At 39.0% G+C, this 15,094-nt stretch overlaps 1 protein-coding gene across 1 annotated transcript in view; it reads left to right on the top strand.

The window, feature by feature from the left end:
* Positions 1–15,094, top strand: part of C8a (complement C8 alpha chain) — a 50,041-nt gene that overhangs the window by 22,482 nt on the left and 12,465 nt on the right. Inside the window, exons 6-7 of the mRNA XM_090334748.1 lie at positions 1,185–1,385; positions 3,260–3,500. Coding sequence (XP_090190874.1) covers positions 1,185–1,385; positions 3,260–3,500 — 442 coding nt within the window. The remainder of the gene's footprint in view (positions 1–1,184; positions 1,386–3,259; positions 3,501–15,094) is intronic.

Genomic DNA, 15,094 nt, shown 5'->3' with positions numbered 1-15,094 from the left:
TGCCCCATTTTGGTACAAGAATGTGATATAAAGCAATAAAGTATCAGTACCTACCTACTCTACTACAGTAGGTAGCAAAGGTAGGATTCAAACTCAGGGCTATCTAAGGTAAGGCCAGGCTATATATTGTCTAGAAGAGTGATTCCATACACACATATGTAAGTAGTTATGTATATTATACCTATACACATTTTATCAGTACATCATATATCAAGATAATTTTGAATGATTGTCTTAACACATCTTCCGTATCCCCAAGTTACTCAAGGGAAAATATTGATAGGAGATGATGTCAAGCTTACAGGATCTGTTTTTAAGAATTTTATTCCCTTAACACCATGCCTACCATATCAGATCTGTGGTGATCCAAGATGGAAGACACTGCCATTTTCCTAATTCTGCACTGGCAACAGGGTGCAGGCTATGCTGTGGCATAAGGATCAAGTCTGGGCAGATGGAAGCCAGGCTGCTCACACTCCTTGCCCATCCTTAATTGGAAAGGGAATTCTGACATCATTAGAGGCTCCCACAGGTAGAGTCTCCATTTTAGTACATCTGCTTCAAGTTGCAGAGTAAAGCATTCATATGTGTCGAGGGTTAACTTCCAATGCTTTGAAAAGGTATAAGACCATTCCCTGGTTCAAGTCATCTGGAATGAAACAATCAAACAGCACCAATGATGGATTGTACTCATGGGTACCACTGCCAGGATCATTATCATGCCTGTGGCTTTCTTTGTCCTTTTCTCCCAGATCTGTGCCATCTCATGGCTTTCTGTATCTTTTCACTGCAGAGGCAGCAGCCCTCTCCCAGGATAAAAAAGCTAGCCAGAAAGAAATTTGTTCAGGATAATATAGAATTGTATCAGAATCACTGTGTGTACGTGCACACACACACACACACACACATGCATGCGCACACACACATGCATGTATGTACATGTATGCATGCAAGCAAGCATGCACATGGAATGTAAAAATGTTTTAGAAGCACCACTAAACAGTGTCACTGCTGTGTCTTCTGTAGTTTAGTGAGTATTAATCTGATGTAAGGATTAGCCTTTGCAGAGTTACACAATTAATAGCTGATGCCTTAGATATTTTACAAAGAAATGATTTTAATGTTAGACATGAATTTAAAAAACAGTCTGTGCACAGAACTAATATCTACTTGCTTCTTTTCAGCCTCTGGCAGACACCGGCATCTCCTCAGAGTTGTATGATGATGTAAATGACCTCCTTTCTAAAGTGAAAAATGACAAGTTTGAGTCAAGTGGTCTGACTCTAGGCATAGGCCCAGCAGACAGTTCTGTAATGGTGAATATAGGGGTATCGGGGTCAGAAGAATCTTCATTCTTGAAGAAGTTAAACAAGTACAATAAGAAGGTATTAAAACATAATTTCCGTGTCTCACAGTTTTCTATAATCTACCCTGAACACGTATTACCTTAATTGCATTAAAAAGTACAGTAGTAATTGAACCTTAATTTGCTTATGTAATTGGAAATGTCTGATCAGTGGTAATCATGTTTGTTTTTCTTATTAAGCTTTTGCACACAGAATCATCACAAAGGGAAGAGAATTGGACGCTAAGACTAAAACTCATCATTTTGCCCCTCCCCCATCTTTTATTCTTGGTATCTGCAGCCTACACTGAAATATATAACCTGTTACTGTGTTAAAGATAAACTGCTAGACCTTCTAAATTTCACTTGGGAGGTTTCTGAAACAAGGCCTGTTTTTCCAAACAGATAAGAAGACTGTTATGGTCAATAAATCTTTCACTTGTCCATCAAATATTTACTGCTATGTATGGAGAAGTTAAGAAAAAGTGGTTGCATTAGTCATCTTTCTGACACTGTAGATTTATGCTTGTGCATTAACTTCTATGGTACAGGTTTTATTTAACTTATGATTTTGGAGATTCCAGTCCAAGAAGGGGCATGCATACCTGATACAGGTGCTAGATAGCAACTGTCAAAAATGATAGTGGAGCAAACTGTTCACATTATGACCCAGGAAGAAAAAGAGAGAAAAGGGGGCCAGTGTCCCTCAGTTTTCTTCAAGGCACACTTTCAATGACCTAAAGAACTCCCGCTAGATCTCACCTCTTCAGCCTTCACCATTATCTTCAGCAGTGTCACGATTCTAACAAATGGACATCTAGGGACATTTTATACCCCAATTATTGTAATATTCTAGTTATGAAAATCAGCGTGTGCAGAGTCTTAGAGATGAGAAAATGCCTCACATAAACTTTCAGAAGCAGAGGATGGAAGGGAAAATGAGGGAGTAATGAGGATGGAGAGGTTATCATGGGTATCGTTTACTGAATCGATTCGAAATGCACCAAAGAGCCTCAGTTACACTGGTATCAGGACTGTGGATCTACTTGAAGTTCAAAACATTAGCTTTGGTGATGAAAACACAGTTATAAAAATTAACTTACTCAACAAGTACAAATTGAATTCTGAAGCTTTGCACAAATTAGCTATTGATCTGAAGGGTAACTATTGCTCTGAGTTCTTGTTATAAAGTTTTAGTATGGGCTTTTCTAAAAGCAAGTGGCCTCTTCAAACTTTCATTATCTCTATGAATCAAAGGTTTCATTACCTGGAAGAAAGGCCTATAGAGGACCATCTTGCTTTAAAACCTATTCAACATGTCCCCCCTCCCCTGCTGTGCTCTCGTGCCCATTGTACAAGGTTACTGCTTCACTGCTTCTCTCTGTAACTAAATAGAAAAAGATTACCACAGAATATAAGCTTTGTGAGGACAGGGACTTGTCTCGTTGAAGATCGTTGCCTTTCAAACCTAGCAAATTGCACATAACCAAGGTCATAGCTAGTCAATGCTCAATATATGTTTCACCAAAACATCAATCGTATTCCATTATATATGCATATATGTATAACTATATGTTACTGAACAGTGCAAATATAGTATACTGATTAGCGCTGGGGAGATGTAGAGAGATAACAAGGGCTAGAGTCAGAACAGAAATGGGATGAACAGTGAGGAGGCCATTATAGGAACTAACCCAAGTGGGAGTTGATTGAGCTGAACCCAGGGAGGAGCTTATGAATATGTAGGAGTGTGGCATCTAGTGGTATCCAATCCATGCTTGTATATGTCTATTTTATTATATGCATTTAAGCCTCTGTAAGCAACTTAACACTGACTGTTTGCATTATCTCATACTGTAAAAAGTGGTCTGTTTTTATGTTTTTGCCTGATTCAATGATAATTGCTTTTGGCAGGGATACAGCTTTATGAGAATTTTCACAAAGGTACAGACTGCCCATTTTAAGATGAGGAGGCACAATATCATGCTGGATGAAGGAATGTTACAGTCATTAATGGAGCTGCCAGAGCAGTACAATTATGGCCTGTATGCCAAGTTTATCGATGATTATGGCACCCACTACATCACCTCTGGATCCATGGGTGGCACTTACGAATATATCCTGGTGCTTAACAAACAGAAAATGGAATTGTTTGGTGAGTAGAGCAGAAGCTACATGCCTGCCATGATCAATACACAAACACACCACACACACACACACACACACACACACGTACACACACACACACACACACATACCACACAAACATGGATTGTTGTCTAAGCACTGATCTCTGAGTGATTCTATTTTGCTTTCATGATAACTCTGAGCTAAGTGTTATTATTTCTAGGGAGACGGCGTCCATCACAATGAATGATTAATAAGCATAAGAGAAAGGATTTGGATGCAGATTTTTCTAGGCTCCCTATCATAGATGTTTTCTCTTACCTCTAAAATCAAAAAGTGTGAAAACTTGTTTTGACTATAGATGTGTGTGTGTGTGTGTGTGTGTGTGTGTGTGTGTGTGTGTTTGTAACAGTTGGTATTTCCTTGTAGTTAGTGACAAAAGTCAGCCAGGATTCTCTCTCTCTTCTCCTTCACCCCTGTAACTTTCTAGGACCTCAGTTCTTTTTCATCCTTTCTCCATTTCCGTCCTTCCATAGTTAGCTGGCTCTTGTTTGTCATTTACTCCGGAATCTCCATCTAGTGGCTAGGGTCTGTCACTCCTAATCCCCTCAACAATTGAGACCAAGTTCACCATCATTCTTGACTGAATCCCGTAATTTTGTATCCTTGCTTAGCATCCTGAATGACCAAGAATAATGTCTAAGATGATTTACCTGGCATAAATCATGAATTCAGTTGTTTTACCAGAACTGTGCTTCTCAAAGTATAGGACCCCATCTGTCCATATTACGTCACTTAAAGTTTGTTAATAGGTGAATTCTCAGACCAAAAGCCTGTGCTTTTACAAAATTTCTGACTGATATCTTATGCTGGCTATATTTGAGAGATCTATCCATATTATAAAGCCAAATTCAAATTTGTCTAAATTTAAGACATTTTCCTGACTACACCAGGGTAGGGTATAGGGCAGGGACTTGTCTCCATACCTTTCTTGAATGCGTTTCTGTAAGTTCCATACTGTTTAGTCATTATTATAACTAATCTTCAAAGGTAATTAAGATCTTTGAAAACAGGTATCATGTTTGAATCTTTTCAATATTTTTTAGTGCTCAACACAGCTTAACATAGAGTGAGAATGTTTGACAAGACAGAAGCATTGATTCAGGATCCTGGGTAGGATCATTCATTAAGTCACATTGATCTGTCTGCCTGTCTGTCTGCCTGCCTGTCTGTCTGTCTCTGTGTATCTATCTACTTCAAAAAAACCCACAACAATTTAGAGTTCTCTATTAAGCATCCGGTCCATGCTAGAATACAATGGTGTTTCTATCCTGTTTCAGCACTGTAATACTCAAGCTGCAGGTTGCAATGCAATAGTAAGGCTCAAAAAATCAATATATGGATCACAAGGAAAATTTTGAATAGCACAATTAAAGATAGAGGAGAAAATAAAATAGTAGATTATAATCACTGAAGGTAAATTATTGCTTAACATTTTCAATTAAAGACATGCACACATCTACTATCATAATACCAAATGAAGAGCATTATATATCATTATTTTAAAAAGAGTCTGGAAAGCTCCTTGAGCCATCATTTTAGAATCATTCCAAGTTTGAGGAATTAAAGCTCATGGGCATTTGTTAAGTACTAAAGCTCAAGGTTCAATGACATATATTCTTATTCAGTTTTTGTGAAGAACAAAAACAGTACAGTTGCTGGTAGCCCAGTTTTAGCCTCACAAACACTGAGACTCATTGGGAAGTAAATGAATTTGCCCAGTACTGAGGAATCTGGCCTCAGAGCCCCAGGACTTGTGGTTTTTCTCTGTGGTTTTGATATAGCATTTCATTTTGGTTCCAGTCTTTAGTGTTAGATTACTTGCTAATTGCCTGGGGGGGTATGTAGTGGCCCCTCCTTTTAAAAATCTGTGGGGCCGAAATGGGCTTGCAATGTGGTTAATATTCAAAAGGAGCCCACCAACAAATTGTCCCAGGATAATTACCTCAGCTCTGTTTATAGAAAACCATATGTCGATAATAGCACAATTTGCTATTTGTGAAGGGCTGATTTTCTATAAATCCAGAAAGTTAGTGTTGCTTTTCTATAAATATGGAAATGTGTTAATCATCACCTCATCTGCTGGAGACCGCTAATAAATCAGAATGTCATTTACATATTAACCTACAAAGAACAAAAATGTCTGTACCTTCGTTCCCTTTGACAAATAACATCACACACAGCCTTTTTCATATCTAATGTTTGGCTGGGTTTTTTCCTCATCCCTTTCTTTCTAGATAGATACCTTTCATCTCTCCATATTCCCTGTCAATTCTCTTTATCACTGTCTGTTTCCCTTTCTGTAGCTTTGGTCTATAGGAATTAATTTATATTCTATCAAGTACCTGATGTGAAGAGACATCCTGGGTGGGGTACATGTATGTCCTCAAATGGCTGAGCTTGTAATGGGATGATTTACATGAATGTATCAGTCTGTGCTGAGGGAATCCTTTGTCCTTGTGTTAGTCTCAGATCCTCTCTGGATTTATTCCAGAGGCTGCACAACACTGTTTTCTTCTAGTGTGTCCTTTAGATCAAATACTTCTTTCTGAATGGCAGCACAAAACCATGCATCAAAAAAAAAATCTAGGTAAGATTGAAGATGCTGGGAAGGTGATGCTATACTTCAGTGAGATACTAAAACTTCCTCAAGGGCTGTACCTGACAGCTTTGTATTTTTGTAGGAAACAGTTCACGGTTGCATTTCAGTTTATGGAAAAGATTTTTTTCTCCTTTATTCTTTTATTGGGGACTCTCATTATTTCTCTTTGTATCAATGTATATCAAAGAAAAAGTGTATTCTCTGTTCTATTTTTTCTTTGGAATGTAACCCAATTCTAGGTCTGAGAAATGACCTTGGGAAGAGGAGGCACTTCAGTGATATTATTCTATTTATTTGGTATTTTTCCTTCTTCTTGTACAATATGATTCCCTCATTTTTGTATGGGTATCTCTATCTCCACGACTCCTAACTTGACATGCTTCTGTCCCTTCTCCCATTCTTTTGCTTCTTCATACATTCATATGTTCACTTATCCATGCTGACCATGATTTTGTTATGGGCCAACTGAGAAAATCAATGTAGACCCTGTTTCTATGAAGCTTGTGATCTAGAGAAAGAAACTAACTAGAGAGTCCTCTATTCTTATCCCCTCTGTCCCCATCAGAAGAACCTGTTAGCCTGGCTTTTGAAGTGGACATGTCCTGCCTACTCATTTGCCTCTAATGCCAGCCACGAGTATCTCCCAACCAGAGGGATTTTCTGTCTCTTTTAAAAATATTTGTTATCATTATTTAGCCTATGCTCTGTGAATTGGCTTTTCCAAGTTTCAGGGGCCTGTCTTCTGAGGTCTGCACAGTAATAGTATTTTTGTCATTCAGAACACTGGCTTTTTCAGAGAGGCCTTACCTGTCCACATAGCCAAATCTCCATTTGATAGATAGTCCTATTTAATGCTCAGTAAATCAGTATTTATTCAGTCATTACCATGATCATATATATGCATATTTATTTCCAATCTCTTCTTTCTGGGGTATGCATTACATTGGAATTATAACAGTTCTGTACTTTGCTACAAATTCATTTCCCAGCACTGTGCTTGGTATTTAGTAGGAACTTAATGTGTGTTGACTGATGAGATCTATACATCCATTTATCCTCTTATTTATTTATCTATCCATCCACTTATCCATCTATCTATCCTTTCATCAATATATGATCCATTATAATAATAGCTATGTAGAAAATTAACACTCTTTAGAAATAGAAAATAACTACAGGGGTTGAAGAAAGACATTCATTTAGCTGGATGAATCTGGAAAGTCTCTCTGAGACAATAAATCTAGGCCAAGAAGTAAGCCAAAGGATAAAAAGGAGATGCCAAAACAAGGAAGAGTGCTCCGGTAAAGTAGATAGCTTGGACAAAGGCTTTATATGAGGAAGGAGTGGGGTATGCTTGAAAAAAGAAGTGGGTGTGGCTGAAGCCTTTTAAGTGAAGGTAAGAATGGGAAGAAGTGAAGACAGAAGAGGCCTAGAGAAGTCTCAGACGGTCTTGCTGGCCAGAACAAACAGTGCAGAATGTTTCTAAAATAACCTGGGCCACTAATGAGCAATGTTCTGATCAGATTCTGCTTCCCGATTCACCACACTTAAATTAAGAATGCAAATTTAACATGAGTTTTGGAGCAATCTAGCCTCACCCAGATGACAGCAAGTGTTACCATTACCCTGTGCTATTATTTTCACCTCTCCAATTTAAACTGCAATCTTAACAGTTCTCTCATCTGTAAAGTGGGGATAATAAGAAGACCTATCTTCCAGGCTCAGAAATGAGTCAGGTCTGAAACATTGTTCAAATGGAAGGGAAATCATTATCATTATGTCCTGCCTGTAGTGGCTGTTGCTCTTGCTGTGGCCTGGAAGCCTCAGCAATCATGCCTCCCCCTCTACCTGCCCATTTTTTTGATCCAGGTCATTCATTTATGTTTCCAGAGCTTCATCCAGGTTTGGAGTGACTGCCCTTCTCATTTGTCAAGGTCACTTCAGATTCTCATCACTATATTTCAAAGTGTTAACAACTCTGCCCAAATCAGGGTGTGTGCTCCATCATCCTTTCCCCTGATAGATGCCAGATAACAATGACCCTGGAAAGACCCTTCCAGCCAGAATAGAGCACATCCAACCAATCATTGATCATCCCTGTCCAGTCAGAATCCATTGACCAGCTGGCCATCACACACAAAATGGAACAAGCCATGGGAACAGATTTAATTACAGCTCTACTTCCTCTTCCTTCCACCTCCCTGCCTTCATTTACTCATTTATCCATGCCTCTAGCTTTTCATTCAACACGTACTTATTAAGCACACAATGCTGGAAGTCCTGACCAGATAGCAACATAACGAGTCCATGGTCCCTCTCATCAGGAGGCTCATAGAAAGTTTCTCTTTGTTATAATCATCTGATTATAGTCAGGATGATTTACTTTGTGTACAGCCAAATTAGCTACCACCCAAAGTGACTGTTTTCTTTTTCACTATTTTTCAAATCAACCAGAATATTTGTTTCTTTAAGAAAAAAACACATTTACATATAACTGCTAATGTTTGTAGAGCAAATATATTTTCACATCTGGTATTCAAATTGATCTTCATAATAGCTTCATGAGGGATTATATTAGCATTATGTTATTATTTTTCCAGTTTTACAGATAAAGTCCAAAGAGCTTAAGTAAACAGCTCAACATTTAGGACTGAACCAAGCACTTCTGATTTAGGTTTTGTGACTTTTCCAAGTATCTATTGTTTTCCTCAAATGTTTAGTTACTCATTCTAGTGCTTTAGACAAAATCTTAGACCCTGGAAGTGATATCAAGACAGTCAACAGGAACAGAAAACTTTCCAGGTGGTAGACACTGGAGTTAGCAAGAAAATTTACTATCTCACTAATCAGAGGATGTCTAGGAAAAAAACAAATATTATGTTCTCCAATGTACAAACAAACAAAAAGCAACAAGGTTCTGGGATGGTAGATAACTAGCCCAAAGTCACATAGCTACATCTCAGTGGATTTGCAGGCCTAATTCAGAAACATAATCATAATCAGTATGTCATGTCTATTTTAAAAAACTTAGTTCCATTTTTTACTATCTTTAATTACAAAGGGGTTTCAAGTCAACATGTCACTTTATGAACACAATGCATCTTGATCACTGTCACCCTTTCCATTGCTCACCCCATCTCTCTCTCTATGCATACCCTCCAGTTACTCAGTTGCATTTTCACATGTGCGCATGGCATATCACAATTTTTTTGTTTTTTGATAGGTCATGGGGTTTGAACTCTGCCTGGGTCCTGTCCCTGAACTCTTCATCTCAAGGCTACCACCCTACCCCTGGGCCTGGGTGTTGTCCCTGAACTCTTCAGCTCAAGGCTACCACCCTACCCTTGAGCCAAGCCCCACTTCTCATTTCCTAGAGGTTAAATGGAAATAAGAGTCTCAAGTCTGGCTTTGAACCTTGACCCTCAGATCTCAGCCTCCTGAGTAGCTAGGATTATAGAGGTGAGACACCACTCCTGGCTGATGTATCATACTTGTATTCATCTCTTTCAGTTTTAGTTTTCTCTACCCTTTGTTGTATAGATAAGCATATCTGCTTCATGACTAATGCAACAATGATATTCATTAAACTCTAGGTTGGAAATGAACTTTACAACATGGCAAGGGAATAGGAAATGGGTAGTGGTAAGTAGGAGAAAATGAGGGTGGGAGTAACAATGTTTAAAAAGAAATGTACTCATGATCTTACCTTTGTAACTGCCCATGTTCACTATCTTTACAATAACTTTTTTAAAAGAAATTTTAAAAAAGTAATAAACCGAAGGCCAGAGCCCATTAGTCAATTGTCAGAAGACATTTAGTAGGTTATAAACAGCATTGAATAATATATAATGAAATGCAATGTAATAAGATAGAAAATATATCCTAGCATATTACTCTGATTCACTTATGTGCTGACACTTCTTTTAACTGAGTATGTGAGGTCTAGATTATGTTAAATGTACTTGTTATTAAAATTTGGGGAGTGTTCCACAAAACATTCTTAACTCAATGTGTTCCATTGACTTGAATATATATTAAATAATTTTAAATAAAGAAAAATAAATTACAGTAGCCATTGGAGGGAGGCATCAGGAAGAATATATCAGTCAGAAGGGTATATTGCTGAGTGCCAGCCACTTCCATTTGCAATTCTAACTGTGGAGGAGGCTGAGATTTGGACAATTTGAGTTTGAAGGCAGCCTAGACAGAAAAGTTTGTGAGACTTCAAGTAGCAGAGTTCCAGGTGAGCAAGTTAGCAGAGTGAGTGCAAGGCCTTGAGATCAAATTACAGTACCACCAGAAAGAAATATATACACGCATATGTATATATGTATATGCACATACATATACACACATATATATACACACAATTTATGTATATTTATAAATAATGTATAAGAATATATAAAATACTATTATTTATGTATATTAAATTCAAGTAATACATATAGATATCTATATATTCAAAGAGGTTTGTTGTATGAAATTGATTTACATAATTACAGAATTATAGAAATTGACAAATTACAAGATCCGTCAGCCAGCAAGAGACCCAAGACAGACACCTTCTAGAACTCCTTATCAAACCTTCTTTGTTGCTGCAAAGGCAGGGATGCAAAACACAGACTTCTTCCCTAGAGAACTGTACATTTTGTTGGGGTTCAGAGCATTGAAGTAGACTACATTTATGCATAGAAATACCACAATAAACCCCATTTTACAATTCATACGTGCTAATGGATGATATATATATCATCCATTATCTATATAATATATATATATATATATATATGGCTTGACTAGAATTGAATCACAAAGTGGGGAGTGACCCACCTGTACAACCTTTCCTTTTTCTTAGATTCCAAATTCATTTGACCTTCTCTTCCAAAATCAGCAGGAGTAGATTCCTGCCTGGTGGAGAAAGAGCTGGGGTTTCCTCAGCAGGGCGAGTTGCACAGGAGTGACTGGAACAGCACATGAGATGGAGAAAAGGAGTTATAGGCAAGTGTCTGGGTTCGCCCCAAGGCTGGACTCCATTGAGGAAGTTTTGCCTCTAGGCCAGTGCATAAATGAGGACAATCCTAGTACTGGGTTGTACTTGGAAGAGGAATCGTCACTGACCAAACAATTCTTATTTGTCTTTTTTTTTCACCCTCCCCTCCTTCTTTAACTTGTCAGATGCCATTCATCCTTTGGTCTCTGCCTCACTTTGATAGGACTCTTGTGGGCATTCATTCTTCCTTGTTCTACGATGGGAATCTGCCTTAGGTACTTTAGCTTACCACTTACTTGGGCCTTGGATCTGTGTGTCACACTGCTGCAGTAGCCTGGATGCAGTGTGCATTTTATTAATGGTGAATCCACAGTCTACAGGTAAGAATGTTCAGAATCCTATATAAACTATGCATCCTGTGAAAATTTTCTTCTTCTCCTTCGTTAAAGGTTGTATACTAAAGGTTCTGGGCTGAACTGGACAATTTTAAGGGGTCTATATTAATGGCTAAGCAGTATGGGATGGCCCAACGGGTTTTTTTTTCTCTGCCCGCCAACCAGCCAGTCACCCCGAACAGACAGTTGCAGGATTCTAACAAGCTGTAGGCTTTATCCCCAGTTGCCATGACGACCAGACTTCACGGTGATGGATGGTATTGATTGACTGACAGACTCCTGGTGTCTTGGCTCTGTCCCCATTCCCCTTAAGTCATCTGCATACACATGGAACTGAGAGGCACTCCGTGCCATCCTTCTGATTTTCTCCTGATTTTGAATTTCCACTTTTCATATCATTGAAAATAGCTTCCTGCTTAAAGGAGAAATCTGAGATGATGTCAAAATACTTCCCAGAGCCACTCTTAGTGCTCTTTCTTAGAGAAAATGTAATGTGGCATAGAAAACACAGATCCTGCCTGTCCTGTTTATTTACTTAATGTATAATGTGGAACATGTCTAAACTACCTTGATTCACTCCTTTCTAAAATAGAAAAATAAGACCAGTTGTGGAGTAATGTAAATGCTAAAGGAGATAGCACATGGGAAATTCCTACCTAGCATTCAATAGTTATCAAATCTGAGTGCTCCCCTATCTTCTTTGCTTGAAAAAGTATGCAGAAAGATTATGCAGAAATGTCATTCAAGATCTTCTGCCTCCCTCCCTCCCTCTCTATATTCCAGATTCAGAATAAGGAGCCTGAAGTTTCAGTGTAGCCTGCAGCATGGCCAGCACTTGACCATTATTACCTGGCCCGGCATTGAGCCCTTAACATGACATGGAATACTCACTCCTCACAGCAATTCTATGATCGCACCACAGAAATCCTCACCTTTTGGTGAGAAAACTGAAGCACAGAGATGTCAAACACTTGCACAGACAACAAGATGGGGTGGGATTCCAGCTGAGGTGTGGTTTTTATTTTCAGAGCTCGGTCTTCCATGTGGTACCTTTTATAATGAGGCCATAATCATCCAGAAAGGCCATAGTATCTGGAGGCACCCCCTCATTAGATGTAAGGAAGGAAGACTGGGACTCTGGTACCAATATAGCCACTGGGTTTGCAGATATCTTCCTCTGAAGTTCCTTGAAAAATGAGGTTATCATGGAAAGAGGGGCTTGGTAGGGCCTCTCTAGTTTTCATAGCATGAGATGAATGTTTTCCTGTACAATGCCATTGGCAAAGTGAGATGTATATCACACCTTAGTTCAGAGACCTAATTCTTAGTTGGGTGTGGTGATATATACCTGTAATCTCAGTATTCAGAAGGAGGATCATAAGTTTGAGGCCGGACTTGGCCCTATTGCAAAAAAAAAAAGACAAAAAAACAACAACAAACAACCCTAAATAAGTAAATAAATAACAGATCTGATTATTGAGCTTGATAATCAGGGGACTTGGGGAAGGATAACTAAAAGTAAGAGTTATGATTTGTTGAATATTTTTCCAGGTTCCATTTTTATGAATTCACTCAACAACAATCATTTTTCCATTTTAAAAATCAGGAGTGTAGGTACTAACAGGTTAAGTACCTTTCTCAAAATTGCACTACTAGTGCTCAAGGTACCCAGTCTCTCCCACCCATTTCTGCCTTTACTCCAGAGCATATAATAGAGGTAGGTCACCCCCCCACCCTTACCCAAGCAGTGGTTGGAATAGGACAATGATCTAAAGTGAGAGAAAGTACTTTATAAAACACTAGCTTCTGACTGGGAATATTGCAACGCTGTGATTTGCACTCCCCACTAAAGGAAGACCTCACGCTCCCTAAACATTTGAGATGGGTTATTTAGAGAGGTTGGAGCCAACCAATCCTGGAGCACTCCTTGGGGATGGGTACATGCTAGGCTCTGTACTGAGCCTTGCAAACCCAACAGATGACCTGCAGTCCATCAAAAACATCAAGCTAAGAACTGGAAATGACTGTGGTGTGTTACACACAGCACTGGGAGAAAAGTACAGGAGTGTTATAGGAGCCCTTGGGGAGCGATGAAAGCTTCTAGAGCAGAGGAAGAAACTCAGTGGGAAAGAGAAAGGAACCTTATAACCAGAAGGAACATCACATGCAAAGGCGCAGAGGTGATCAGATTGAACTCTGTTAACTCTGATAACACATCCCTGCTCTCCCAGGCATGCTTCGCAATGTGACAGCGGGCCAGAGACTACATAATTCGTTTTTTTTTCTTTTTTTTTCCCCTTCTTAGGCTGTCTTTAGGGGCAATGACTGCAGTGAAGAAAACCAGCAAAGAAACCTAATAGATAGATCATCGCATGCTGAATTGTTTTAGTTTGCTGCAGTGAGATAAATAATGCATTAAACCTACTGCTTTTTTACCTGAAGCTTTTAATCTGAGAAACATCAGAGAATTCTGTGTTCTGGAAGTCAAGCTCACAGTGTGCCTCACAGGCACACTGACATAGTGGCTGTGTAGAGGTGTGAATGTAGCTCTTACATCTGTACCATAGTCAAAGGCCACAGAGAAGCAGGAAGTAGATATCTGGCCAGAGATGGCTCCTGAACTGGGAAGAAAGCCCTATACCAGCACTTCTTGACATCAGACTAAATAAGCCTTAGATCTAAGGGGGCCAGTACAAGGAGAGAGGGCTTATATTGTCTCAAGGTCTTCACTGTTCACATCTCCTTCTCTTTTCACTGTAGACTTTGAACACTCTGCCTTTCTGAGCAGAATCTTGCTGTTGTGGACACGAGTTTTCTGCATAGTCTCCTGTTCTCTATGCTCTCCTGGCTTCAGCTAATCCTGCCATTGTCCTGCATATCATTGACATGCTTCTTGTAACTCCAAGGGAATTCTGCCCTGACCTAATAATAATTTTTATCTGGCTCTGCTACTCTTCTCTTGGTCTACTGGCCTCTGTCTATTCTTTAGGGTATTCATGTTTTTTTGGTGTTCTGTTTCCAGGTTGTAGAATGTTGCAACTGAGTCTTATCTTGCACATTTTGTATGTTCATCCATTTTCTGAGACTTACCTAAATTTTGACTTTTCCTTGACCTTTTCTCATTCTTATTCCAAGTAGATATTGTGGGCCAGGCCATTACATGCATATCTAAGACACTAACAAAAACATTGACTGAGCCTGGAGGTAGATGCCAGCATGTTGGCATAAGCTATCAGAGAGCCTCTGTAGGATTATGGTACTCCAGGTCTACTCCCAGATTCTGCAACTAGGAATCATTTGGGATACATTTATAAAAGTAGATGTCTAATTTTGTAGAAAGATAGAATCAGAGCATGCAGATATGGGTCACAGGATCCTGTATTTTAACTTCTACTTTAAGTGACCCCAGTGTATTCCAGGCATAAGAACAAAATGTTTATTGTTCATGGAAAAGAAATGGAGAATTGGCTGAATATTGCCTGGTTCTACAGATACAGTCAGTCTACGTAGAGAGACACGTTCTCCACAACATTTTCAGGCCTTTCTACCATATCCTCTTTCCTTTCTTGCTT

Source organism: Megascapheus bottae, chromosome 6, assembly GCF_031878675.1.
Source record: "Megascapheus bottae isolate mThoBot1 chromosome 6, mThoBot2.hap1, whole genome shotgun sequence".
Lineage (NCBI taxonomy): Eukaryota > Metazoa > Chordata > Mammalia > Rodentia > Geomyidae > Megascapheus > Megascapheus bottae.
Note: the sequence above shows the minus strand (reverse complement) of the source record. Positions and strands in the feature narration are given on the sequence as shown.